Source organism: Parasteatoda tepidariorum, chromosome 5 (genome assembly GCF_043381705.1).
Source record: "Parasteatoda tepidariorum isolate YZ-2023 chromosome 5, CAS_Ptep_4.0, whole genome shotgun sequence".
In the NCBI taxonomy this organism is placed as follows: domain Eukaryota; kingdom Metazoa; phylum Arthropoda; class Arachnida; order Araneae; family Theridiidae; genus Parasteatoda; species Parasteatoda tepidariorum.
Genome location: NC_092208.1, coordinates 47,281,960 through 47,295,233, shown reverse-complemented (window position 1 = coordinate 47,295,233; position 13,274 = coordinate 47,281,960). Strand labels below are relative to the sequence as shown.

The window sequence follows — 13,274 nt, the reverse complement described above, 5'->3', positions numbered from 1 at the left end:
AGAAAAACAATTTAAACCAGATGTTTTTTAATTTTTCTCAATATTTCTTAGTTTACTTAAAATACATTTAAAATTTTACACAAACCTATGATAACCTGGAAAAGTAATTAAAATTTACAAATATGTCTTTCTTTCTTGAGTTTATGATTATAACAACTATTTACTGATAAAAAATGAATATTAATCATGAATGTAAGCTTATAAAGTATCTCCCTGGCTCTCCCTTACAAACAAATAAAATAAACTGTGTTTTTAAGTTCTACCTTTGAAAATTTGATTCCCGGAAACTTCTGTGATCAATGATTTTTTGAAACGTTTGGACCTTCGATCTCCGGAAACTTCCGGATCACTGTTAGCGAAAAATCCGGAAATCCAGATTTTTTCCGGAGCACAATCAGCCCTGAAGTTTTTCAATTGTGCCATTTCAGTCTCAATCTTAATCACATTATTGTGGGTTAAATTTTGATATTTTTCTGTCATACACCGACAACGTTTTTGATTAATTTTGTAGATACTTTCTTAAGAAAGTGACACTCGTTAAAACAAATTCATCTGCAATGCGTTTTATGCCAATTTTGAGAGTAATATAATTGGTTTTGAATGTTTAAAGGTAGTTTTCTATGAATGTTTAAAAGTAATTTTCCTTTGAGCGTACACATATAAAATTTTAAGCAAATCGTTAGAAAATTGCAGTTGAACACATACACTTCATGTTTCATGTGAATTGGCAGAATATGACGTTGCATCATATTTTGTTCAAATCAGCGCAGAATTGCGCTGCATTATAGCTTGCGCAAATCGGTGGAAAATAGCGCTTGAACGTTTTTGCATAATGTATTACGTTACTTGCGCTACATAATATTTAATGCAAATTATCGGATAATTCTTCTGCATTATAGTTTGGACAAATCGGTGGAGAATTTTACTTGAACATATGTACACATTTGATTTTAGGCAAATAGGTGGTAAATTGCACTTGAACGTATACACATCATATTTTGAGCAAATCGATGAACATACTAACAATCTAATTAGATTCGAGTTTTTATAAATCGATTACTTTTGACCTAAAACAGAAAAAAAAACATTTTTAAGAATTTAACGTTCTCAAAAGTGAGGGCAAAAATTGCTTCGGTAAAAAAGTGAATAACTCATATTTCGTAAATGATATCATTTCGTATTCATTGCAATATCATATATCTCACGTATCTCAAATATCATCTTATATTCATTGCATTAATTTCCAAATATTTACTTTTAATAGAATCTCAAATATTCGATTGCACGTGTTGGTTTCTTGTGCAGTTAATTCGCAACCAATGTCTTCTGATGGATTCTCCATCATAATAAGTCCATTTTCGATATCCTCTGTTTAAGATCCGATAACATTGACTGTGTTTTTCTTAAATCTGCTGCTTCAAGAACTTTAAGGTGAATTCTATCTACTTTTTCTTCAATTAGGAAATTACTAAATGGCTCTTCCTCCCGATATCCGATATTAAATCTTTTTCCATTCTGAATCATTCAATCATTATGGCATAAGCGATGTATGGTAGATCAAGCCATGCTTGTTCGATAATACGATCAACTAGCTGTGCATTATCAGGAACAATAAAAATACTTATTTTTTTGCCTTTTACTGTATAGACTTCAATATCAGCTTCAATTTTTCCAATAGTGGTCACTGCAAGTATGTTTTGATTTCCAAAATCGTATAATTCATTGACAGCAGGTTCAAGTTTCAGTTCAAGTTTCTGAGCAATTGACATAGAAAGAAGACAACAAGAACTGCTGGTATTAATTAAAGCCTGTATTACGTCACAATTATTAAGTTTTGTCTTTTTCAAGAATGAAGTACGCTCTTCGGTATTTTCGCCTTGTGTAACAAGTAAACTTTTATCGCTTGAACAACTATCTTCAGCCTCTAGAAAAATTTCTTTTGGCTATGTAGCTGGTTTTATTGTATTTTCGAAATGCTATAACTGGTTTTGGCAAAGGGTAGTCCTTAGAAATATGTCCAAAATTGCTGAAGTTGAAACATTTTGGTTCACCTCTTTTACTGTAGGGTGTAATACGGTACATTTTTTCTTTTCGTTGTGCGTAGCAATTGCTTCATCTTTAATGGAGTTTGTCTAAAATCTCTTTCTTACGCGATTGTTTATTCTTAAAATTTGATCTCTAAGTGTTATAATCACCCAGTTTCTCTACTAAATTTTGGATGAATCAACCTAGACCAATCATCAATAAAATGGTCTTTTACTTAGTGAAACACTTTAAGTTTAATCAGATCCGCTATAATAAGATCTCTCAACTTTTCAAAACTATCTTCTTCAACTCCATTAATCCATTCGTTAAAAAAATATTTTTACTCGTAAGCAAAAATTTGTTCCTACATTCTCATTTTGCATGAAATATTTTTGGCGAAACTTTTCAGGCGTTAATTTATAATTTAAATTCCATTTCAATTTTCTTTACCTCGTCTTGTCTTTCGCGTTTTTCACTTTCTTCTTGGTGCTTACGTTTTTCAATTTCTTCGTGACGTTTTACGTTCTTCAATTTCTTCTTGGCGTTTAGATTCTTCAATTTTTCTTGACGTCTACGTTCTTCAAATTCTTCTCTTTTTCTTCTTTCATTTATTATAGTTTTCAACCATTCTTTAACACAATCTTCATTATGCTCTTTGCTCGCCAAAATTATCCTTTTTAAATACAAAAATAACATTGACTCTGTTTTTCTTAAATCTGTTGCTTCAAGAACTTTAAGGCGAATTCATTTTGTACTCATAAGGAATTTCCTTACGATGTAAAAGGTTTTAAATAAATACCATTTGTGATTTTGTTACCTTCTTATGTAGTTAAATTAACATTAATTAATCTTTTATAGAATACAAAACAAATACTTATTGATAATATAAGCGTACTCGTAACTTACTACATTCACGTTCATTTCGTATGGACGTTCTTTTCTATCCTTTTATATTATTTTATATTATATTCGAATTCTTTCATATTACAAAACAAAAACAAAACCTCCGTCACCATTCCTAATTTACAACATATATGCTCTTAGGCAATTTTAATTATTAAATTTTAATTTTAAAGATAGATTTAACCGATTTCCATATAATGAGTAAGACTTACTTTTTGCTTATTCACCTATGAATGAAGTTATAAAAATTATGTCTTTGAGTATATTTATGTTTAGATGCCTACTGATACATCAAAAATAACATAATCATTTACATTTTAACTGGATAATATATCAAATGGCATTTTTTATTTTTATGCAACTACAAATATGCATTAACTTAATTATCTTTATGACGGAAAAAAGACATAAATGTCATGCATTAAGAACGCATAATTTAATCAAACAAGGCTATCTTGAGTAGTTATCTTGTAAAAAATTAAATGAACCTATATTATCCAGTTTTACGACTAAGCATTAAGAAGAAAATATCAGCATGAATCTGTCAGAGTTACTTTATTGCCATTTGTTAGGAGAAAAAAATATAACTAGAGAACATGACGGAAATTTCAACTAGATGAAAATATCTTAGAAGTAATCAGATTGCGATATACATAGTAAATATTATTGATTAATTCTCACGGTGAATTAAGGAAACCAGGTTCTAATAGTTAATTTATTTAATCAGGAGTTTTTCTAATTAGTAAACGTGAGGATAATACACAAAAAATAAGTTACCGTAGGAAGTGAGCTTTATTATAAATTTTAATTTAAATCGATTAAAACAAATAATTAATAGGTTCGGATAGTGAATTACGTGATAAAAAATCAAATCTCTAATAACCAATTTTATGGTTGTATTTTATATAATAAAAATATTTAAAAAAATATGTTAAAATGTTACAGTTTATATATGTTTCGTTTTTTTTCCTTCTCGTTCCTATTTTTAAATAATTATCTTTTGAATGGTAGTAATTTTAGTTTAGTAACTGAATCACTTGTTTTTTACGAATAATTTATTATATAAGTTTTTAAATTTTTAGGTGTTTTTAAAATTTATTATTTTTTTTTTGTTAAACATAAAATGTTCTTTAAATCTGCTGTTTTTTGAAAATTGCAAAAAAATTGTTTCTCAGAAATTAATAAATTAAATTAATAATTTAAATATCAAAGAAAATTATTACTAGAACAGCACAGATATAAGATGATACAGGTAGTGAAAAGACTCAGATATAAATAATTAAAAAATGTATATCTACGTAATGCAGATGTACAAATTACATTAAGTAAATGTGCAAATGTAAGTGTGTATATCTTTTATTTTTCTAATTTTGAATAATTAGCTTTTAGATAATAGTAATCATAGCTGAGTATTATCTGTATTAACTAAATATTATCTTAAATTCAAATAAATTTCTGACACCTAAGAAACATATAAAAGATGATACAGCTAGTATAAATACTTATATAAATATTTAAATATGTACATCTCTGAAAATGTATAACTTACAACACGTTAATGTACAAGTGTACGTTGCTACATATTTAATTTCTTTTTTTATTTTTGAATAATTATCGTTTACATGGCAGTAATCTTAGCTAAATATTAACTGAATAACTTGTTTTTTAAACGTAATTTATTATTAGTTTTCAGACTTTTACTTGCTTTTTTTCAAAATTAATTCTTTCTAATTTAAAATAAAATATTTTTTCCCTTTAAGTCTGATGCAGTGTTTTTGAAAATTACAAGAAAATGTTTATCTTAAATTTCAGATTACAACATCTGAATAAATTTTTGATACCAAGGAAAGTTATCGATTGAGCAACATAGATATAAGCTGATACATATAGTATAAATACTTAGAGAAAAATATTTAAAAATGTACACCTGTATACGTAAATGTACAAATGTAAATGTGTAAGATTTCTTTATTTATTTTCGAAAAATTATTATGTAGATGGCAGTCATTTTAGCTAAATATTAAATGAACCACTTACTTTTTATGCATAATTTATTATTAGTTTTCAAACTTTTTTTAAAAAATTATTCCTTTTTCGCTTTAAAATAAAATGCTTTTTCTCTTTAAAACTGATGCTGTGTTTTTTGAAAAAAAAATTACAAGAAAATGTTTATTTTCAATTTCAGACTAAACCATTTGAATAAACTTCTAATACCAAAGAAAGTTATCGACAGAGCAACATAGGTATAAGATGATACAGATAGTATTAAAACACATACATTAATACTTTGATATAAATACCGTGTCCTGGAGGCATTTTTTTCCGGACTGCATAGGTAATGATTTTGGTAAAGTTACCAATAAGGAACGATTAAATAGTATGTGATAAAAAAAATTTAAATATGGTATAATTTCTTAATTTTATCATGATGACTTAAAACATGGCATGAAAGTTATTTATTCGGTTAAATTCACTTTGCAGTTTTGTAATTTTTACGGAAAGAGTGGTTAGAAAACTATAATTTTGAAAACCTGTATTTCCGGTAAGCCGTTACCATATGAACGGGAATATTACAAAATGAATGGTTTAAATACCGTATATTTTGGTTTCATTAAACAGAATTGTGATATTTTTTTTTACCTGAAATATAATAACCTTACAGTAGGGTAATTTCACTCGAATTTTGTTCTCCGTGTAGTAAGTTTTAAATTTCCAAATGATAGATTGAAAAAAAGTTTGTAAAAGAAGATATAGATTCCAAATGAGAAAATAAGGAGACTTCAGTTCAATTGTGCAGCACAGAGAGTTAATTTGCTAGAATGAAATTTTTACATATTTTAATCTTAAATTTTTAACTATATATTTTGTTAATGAATAACGACCGTGATATATCCCATTTAGATCGCCTTTTTTTCCTGCTGTGTGCTGTGTTTTTTTTTTCTTTATCCACGCATGTATTTTCTCACAATTTTTCTGTTTTTAATAAACTTGATTAAATACTTTTCGAAAACAAATATTACTTACCTCAACTGTTTCTGGTTTGTAAAACAATACAACTGGCTTGAGTCCAAACCAAAACCTTAGAAGCCTTTCCTTATCATAAATATGTGCAACACCACACAAAAATTGAAAAGAAACTGAAACAGAGAGAAAAAATAACTGATCAGAAAATGGTTGGAAATAAAATAAATTATAGTATTTTTTTTTCATGAAAAATTGTATTTTGCATTTATTGCATTTTGCATTTATTTATTATTGGTTAGGAAAAAGAACTGTTTCTGGCAAGCGCCGATATTCTGCCAGTGCACTGTTAGACATTCCTCTGAAAAAATGATTAAATAACAATTTATTTAATTGTTATTTCGCCATATTTAAACAAAACCATCAAATAACCATAAATAAAGGGGTATTCAAACTATTAACTGTGAGAAAAATGGTTGTTTACTGCTTTCGCCTAATACAGTTAATCAACCAAGATCTTATCGCACCAACAAGACCCACATTCCAGCTCTCTACAATGCCCATTACCTAAGAAAAAGCCGATCTTCTATGTCCAATTTAATTTCTTTTTTATTGTTTTGAAGCCATGCTAGTTGTAAATGGTTAAAAAACCAAATCGTTCTGTATCCATGGTTTTATAACCATTCCAGTTACAAACGATTTCAAAACCATAACGGTAAAAAAGGGTTTTTACCGCAAACTTTATGGCTAATCAGATAGAAAGGCTGGTGTGGATACTTTATCATAATTTTAGAATGAAAATTCTCACAGTGTATTGACATAGTCTCTGATAAATGCCAGGAATATATATCCATATTTTTCTCACTTAAATACCGACACTAAGCATGTATTCATGAGAAAAAACAATTTTTGCATCTAACCAAAAATAGAACTTTAAAAATGTTATTTTAGCACTGAAAGGTAATGTAAGAAAAAAGTTTAAATAACAGCACAGGAAAATATGTTTTTTAACATAAATGGTTTGTTAAATAAAAGAGAAAAGAAAATCAGCTTCAAGAATGTGCATAGCTTTAAAACATTAATTTAGTTGGATTATTTTTTTATTGACTATTTTTTAAAAAGCTTATTCTTACTAAATCAATTCATAAGCACGAAAATAATTATATAAAGACATGAATTAGAACAATTTGAAAATCCTAGTGTCATCTTTTAAATTTCTAATGCCATAAAAGTCATTTTTTATTTCGTTTTTTTTTTAAAAAATCAATTGCATTTCTTTAATTAGCAATGAATCGTACTGGCTTAATAAATATGTTATTAAATTGAGCCACGGTGGCTCCGAGGATGGAACGTTCGCCACCCGAAGAGTTGATCCCAGGTTCGAATCCCAGCTGCGGCTGATTGATACGAATTCGATAAGGCTCGCATTGACCACAGTGCTGACGTAAAATTTCTTCGGTGATTTATGGATCATGGTTCAAAATCTCCTTGCGGTTGGGTTAACTGCTGAAGGGTTTTGTGGTATTTTTCTTTTTATGAAAACCAAATGCAGGTTAGTTCCACCAAAAAGTCCTTCACAAAGTTTAGTTTGTCCCAATGCTTGATTCAGGAGCTCCTTTGTCTTCTGGACTAGGAACAAAATTACAAGGTTACGAATTTAAAATTAGTCGTAAACTCAATATTGACCTCGCTGTTCAACGCTGGTTACAATAATATTGTCTAAGTTACATAAATAAAAATTCATTACAAGAAAGTTGGATTTTTTTTATCATAACTAACCTCTATGTCTAAATACCAATAAAGATACTTATTTAAAGCATCAAAATAGCTGCACGTCTGTACAGATTTTTGATTTTAATTTCCAGTGATAAAAAAAGAAATATCATTGAACACTGATATAATTAATGTATCATAAAAGTGAAATTAAAATAACATAAACTAAATTAAAATTAAATTATTAAAATTAAATTATTAAAATTAAATTATTAAAATTAAATAATTAAAATTAAATTATTAAAATTAAATTATTAAAATTAAAATTCAATAATTAAAATTAAATTATTAAAATTATAATTCAATATGTAAAATTAAATTATTAAAATTAAAATTCAATAATTAAAATTTAATTATTAAAATTAAATTATTAAAATTAAAATTCAATAATTAAAATTGAATAAGTTAAAATAACATAACATATAATTGAAACATTTGCTTTATTGAATATAATACGAGCAAACAAACAAAAAATTCCACATATAAAATACATGACTGAATAAATATCTATATCAAGTATAACCTTTAACACTTCATATAGAGAGAGTCATATTCATTTTCAGACACGCCCTTTTACGAGGAGCAATTACCTACTGCTCGCAGGTAACCTTTACCCTTGATTTGTCTTTATTTGCCCTTTGCTTTGTTTGCTCTTTTTAATCTTAACAAAAGCAAGATAAAATTGAAAAATGATGAAGCTCTTGAGCTACTCTTTTGACACAAATTTTACAATTACAATTCAAGAGAGAGATGAAATCACTTATGTTAATTTACTCGACGCCTGCTTAATACAAATAAACAGTTGCTAAGAGAAATATTTTTTTTACCCTACATGTTGCCCGGCAGGTGGCACGTGTGTGTTAAATCTCCAATAACGTAAGAAAAGCATTGAATTCATTTTCATGCTGGTTTTTATAAATTGCTCGAATTTATTAAACTATGGACAGTGAGTGGTGTTTCAAAAAACAGGAGTGTATCTTGCTCACAAAGCTTGTAACTTAAGTATGAAACTACCTTTAATTTATGCATTTAACATCGACTTCTTATTTTTTGCACATTCTGAAATTTTGCAGGGTGTAAAATAAAGATTTAAAATACTTTTAAGTAATGTGAATTTTTCTTGCTGTTTTAATAAGCAATTTAAAATTAATGTGCGTGTTAAAGGAAACCATATTTTCAACATCGTTTGTTAGATATCACGCACTAAACATCGTGCAATCTCTCAAGAACTGAAAAAAATAACACTGACAAAGAATAATGAGGCGGAATTTGTAAGTGCATTAGGTAAAAACCTTTGAGCGATTTTAGAAACCTGTAATTAAATTTAGATTAATTAAATATCCATTATTTAAATGCTTCCGTTACTTCCATGAAATTATTTAATTAAGAATGCTTGTGAAGAAATAAAAGTAAAATTAAAAAATGTATTTTCTAATAACAATATATTGAATGGGGAATGAAAATAATAATACAATTTATGAAAAAATGCATCAGTATTTCGCATGAAATAAAAAAAAGTAGTAGATAAATATGTTTCGCTGATAATCACTCCCGAGATTTATTTTCGCCGTTTTTCCTTTTTATTTCACCGAAAATCATACTTCAGCATTCTAAAATCAAATTATTAAATAGACTTGATGGCTCTCCAGACCTGTTACTTCAACTTTCTGACATAAAACCCAATTTTAAGACTTGTACTGATAAAACGATTAAAAATAATTCATATTTCATACATTCATTAAATATTTTCAAAATAATTCTTTGATTAATCTATTCACAATTGCTAATGAAGCTTATTTACTAAGTCTTGGGTTCCGTCAAAAGAAGATTAATCATTTAAAGTTACATGGACCAAAATAATTGGGAACCGTGAAACCAGTGGTCCATGAAAGAATTGCTTACGTCCGCGTAAGAAGCGTTTACGAATGAGGAATTTTAGCAAAAAGTCACACTGATTAAACATTATTCTTTTTATTGTTATATTATTAAGACGGGATAGCCTGGTTGAGAGGGAGTTGGTTCCATGTCCAAGAGGACGTGAGTTCGATCTCCGCCTGCCGAAGACTTCCAATGCAGTAAATGGCGACTGATGCACTTTAAATTTGTCGGCTCACTAAGTCTTCCATGTTCCCATAACAAATTATATCTCTGGGGTACTGAGAGAATGATCGTTCTCTGATTTAGGTCAAAATTGCGATTTGTGGATGAATAAATGGATATATGAGTGGGTTCGCCCTATAAACGGGCTGTGACGAATGTTTGGCTGGGGTCTTATTCTTAGCCATAGATGGCGCCACAAAACACAAGAAGCGCACCATGTGCCTTAAATTTTTCTTGATTTCACCAAGCAGGCTTGGTAAGTGACATTAAAAACAACAACAACATTATAATTATTCAGTAAACTTTAATTAAACTATTATCAATATATGACTTTTTTATCTCATCATAGGCCGTTAATTAAAAATTCCATTCAAGATATATAGTGTTTATTTTAGAATTTGCCACTTAGAATAATCTTTGAATTAGTACTAAAAATAACTTAATTTTGATTTAGAGGAAAATTAAAAAAAAAAAAAAACTATTTTAATTAGTTGAGAATAAATATGAGTTGGTTTGCCTTGCTATGTAACTATTTTCTGCTTGTCAATGCTTGAGAAACAAAACATTGACAATTACTGTCTGTTAGCTTTTCATGCGAGGTAAAAGGTGTTGGTTTTAATAGATAATGCTCTCACTTGTCAGGAAATTTAAATACAATGTATTCAGTTATTCGAAACTAATTTTATTGTCAGATTCTAAGGTTTCAAAAATTATTAGGCAATAATTGTTTTTAAATTTTATTATTTAATTTTATTTCAATCATTTGTAGAAAAGTCCCTTTTAATTAATTTATTTTGTGGTATTGCTTTTATGATGTTTTGTCACTTTTATCTTTGCTGCACTGCTATAATTACTTTAAAGTTTTAGTTTCTCTTTCATAAGTTTTCACCTGCCCTTTTCTGCCCTTAAATAATTCAGCCAAAAATAAAAATAAAAGAAATTGCAAGTATAGCCCTACTTATTTTGTGATGGTGGTAACAGCCAATAAGAGTTGAGTAGGCTTTGGGGGCTTGGTTAGAGGAGGTGAGAGAAAAGGCAGGGGCACACATGGTTTTAGAGAGCTGAGGTCAAGATACAAAAAGATGAGGATCCTCAACAGCTAAGTTATATTATAAAATTTTCTATCACCCCCATAATTATTTTTTTATATTTTTTATTAATTAGCAGTGCAGCTTCATATTGTATAATTTCATGTTAAATTTTTAGGTATTATTAATTGGAGTGAATGCTTTCCTGGAACAAAATTTGTAACTTTATTTGTACTCCCTTATTTGTATTCCCTTAACAAAATTTGTAACAATAATTTTAACACCTTGCAAATAGTGATCATTCTAATGATCTTGTTCTCTTACTTAAGAGAATATTATTTTTAATTGTTATTTCATTTTTATTCTTATCTTAAATGTGTGTGGTGATGAACTGAACATCACCACAATTTTAACTATACAACTATAAATGAGCAGAACATTTAGTCCAATTCCAAAAACTTTTCGCACTGCTTTAACTTCGTGATGTTCGGTAAAAAAATTTTGAAGTACTTTTAAAGTAACCCCGAAAAATTTGCACAGTTTTTAAATATAGTTAAGCTATTATTTATTGCAGAACAAATCAGTACATTTTTTCAACAGATTAATACTCATGACAAGTTAGACATTTTCACATTTCTCCTTATAAAATATTTAAAGAAAATATGGAAATTGAAAATGAATAAATGGCTAATAAATATTTAAAGAAATCCTTTTATCCAGAATTAGCGAAGTAGAAAGTTTTTCTAAATTCATTACTTATTTTTTGAAGAATATTATGAGTCGCTCAGAATATTATGACCCGCCAATGCGGTTAAGTCCAAAACACAAAAATTGAGAAAATTAATGTTTTTTGATACATTAATTTTTAAAATTTTTGGTTTATTAATTTAATTAGAAAAGTGTATAAAGTCTTATTTCGAGGTGTAAACTCTGCAAAAAAGCAAGATATGTACAGGATGTGTAAATAAAAACGTAAGTATTTATTGAAATAATGACAGCATCTTAAAAATTTTAGGACTTATACCTTTTGGCAGCTGAAAAAGATAAGAAATATATATAGTCTACTAGTATAAACGAACTTTTATTTTTCACAATCACTAGATACAGTGACTAATAGAAAATAAACTGTTGGATTATTTCAAAAATTGTTTTTTACTTCAAAACTAGAGTGGCGCTTTTCTTTGTTTTAGGAAATGAAAATAAAACAAATAAATAAAAAAAAAACTAAAAATACCACATTTTAAAAAAATACTACGAAAAATACCATACCCCTTTTTTTGGTGAAAAAATACTACCGTAGTATTAAAAATACTACGTCTGGCAACCCTGAAGTTACTATGAATTTCTTGTTTTTCAGTGTTACCAACAAATATCGAAAGAAGAATTTAATTTTAATTTCAAAGCTTATGTAAAAAAATATTGATAAAAGGTGGACTTATTCACAATGGCTTCTGAAATTATTATACAATATATTCAGAAGCTATTAAAAAAAGGGCTGTCTAACCTAGAAAAAAGTAACCAACGAGTAAATCCTTTAATAACTAAGAAGATTATTATTTATTTCATCAAAATTTCCAAAAATCAGAAAATATTAAAAAATCAGAAAATATTAAAAAATGGACTTCACCGCATTGGCTTCTGAACGGCTCATTTATCAATGTGTCTGTTCACTTTGTTTTTATTCTCGTTGATGTTATGTGCTTGTAATTTCTTGTACTGAGGTAATAAAAAATACGACGTTCATAGAATACAAAACTTTATTCGTAATATTTCAATCATTTCCAGGCTGCTAGTGTCAATTGATTATCCCGTATTGTTCACGTTTTCTCAGATAATTTCCAATTTTAGACTTTTATAAAATTTAGGAAGCTTTGTGTGCTTGCATAGCACACTTTTTCATTTATAATGGTAAGCGAAATTTTATCTATAACACTCTTAAATTATTATACTATTCGTTATTTTCTTATGTTAAAAACTTTTAATATTCTTAATTACGCAATACTTTAATTTTGCACCTGATTCGTTGAAGTACACTGACTCTGTCTGATGTATTTTTGTATTTAGCCTCTATTCTTACGTTTTATCTATTTTAGTGTCTTGTATTTTTTTATTTCTAAATGATTATATTTTACCACTAATCATGGCGTCATTTGACGAGTAAATATGGCAAACCAGTAAATATGGCTTTGTATGCACTGTAAAAAATTCTGGATCGAATTACAGTAAAAAGTACCAAAACACTTAAGGTGCGGGTGCTTTTTTATCGTAAAAATCCGTTGTTATCAAAACATCTTACGGAACGAAAAATCTGTTATACCATACATTTTACTGTAATTATCCCCGTAAAATAACTGAATTACTCTAATTAAATAAATATTTATGTAAAATTCACGGTATAATATTTTATGGTAAAAATGGATTTTACGGATAATACATCCAAATTGCAGATTTTTCATACTAATTTGATCCGCTGTGTGCATAAGA

The 13,274-nt window shown here is 27.8% G+C and overlaps 1 protein-coding gene and 1 long non-coding RNA gene across 2 annotated transcripts in view; one reads left to right on the top strand and one right to left on the bottom strand.

Moving 5' to 3' along the window:
* The window catches only part of LOC139425706 (uncharacterized), a 150,275-nt gene that overhangs the window by 74,872 nt on the left and 62,129 nt on the right, over positions 1–13,274 (top strand). The gene's annotated exons all lie outside the window — the stretch shown is intronic.
* The window catches only part of LOC107441955 (cytochrome P450 4c3), a 95,523-nt gene that overhangs the window by 34,336 nt on the left and 47,913 nt on the right, over positions 1–13,274 (bottom strand). The window contains exon 2 of the mRNA XM_071181412.1: positions 5,953–6,065. Within this exon, the coding sequence (XP_071037513.1) occupies positions 5,953–6,065 (113 nt within the window). The remainder of the gene's footprint in view (positions 1–5,952; positions 6,066–13,274) is intronic.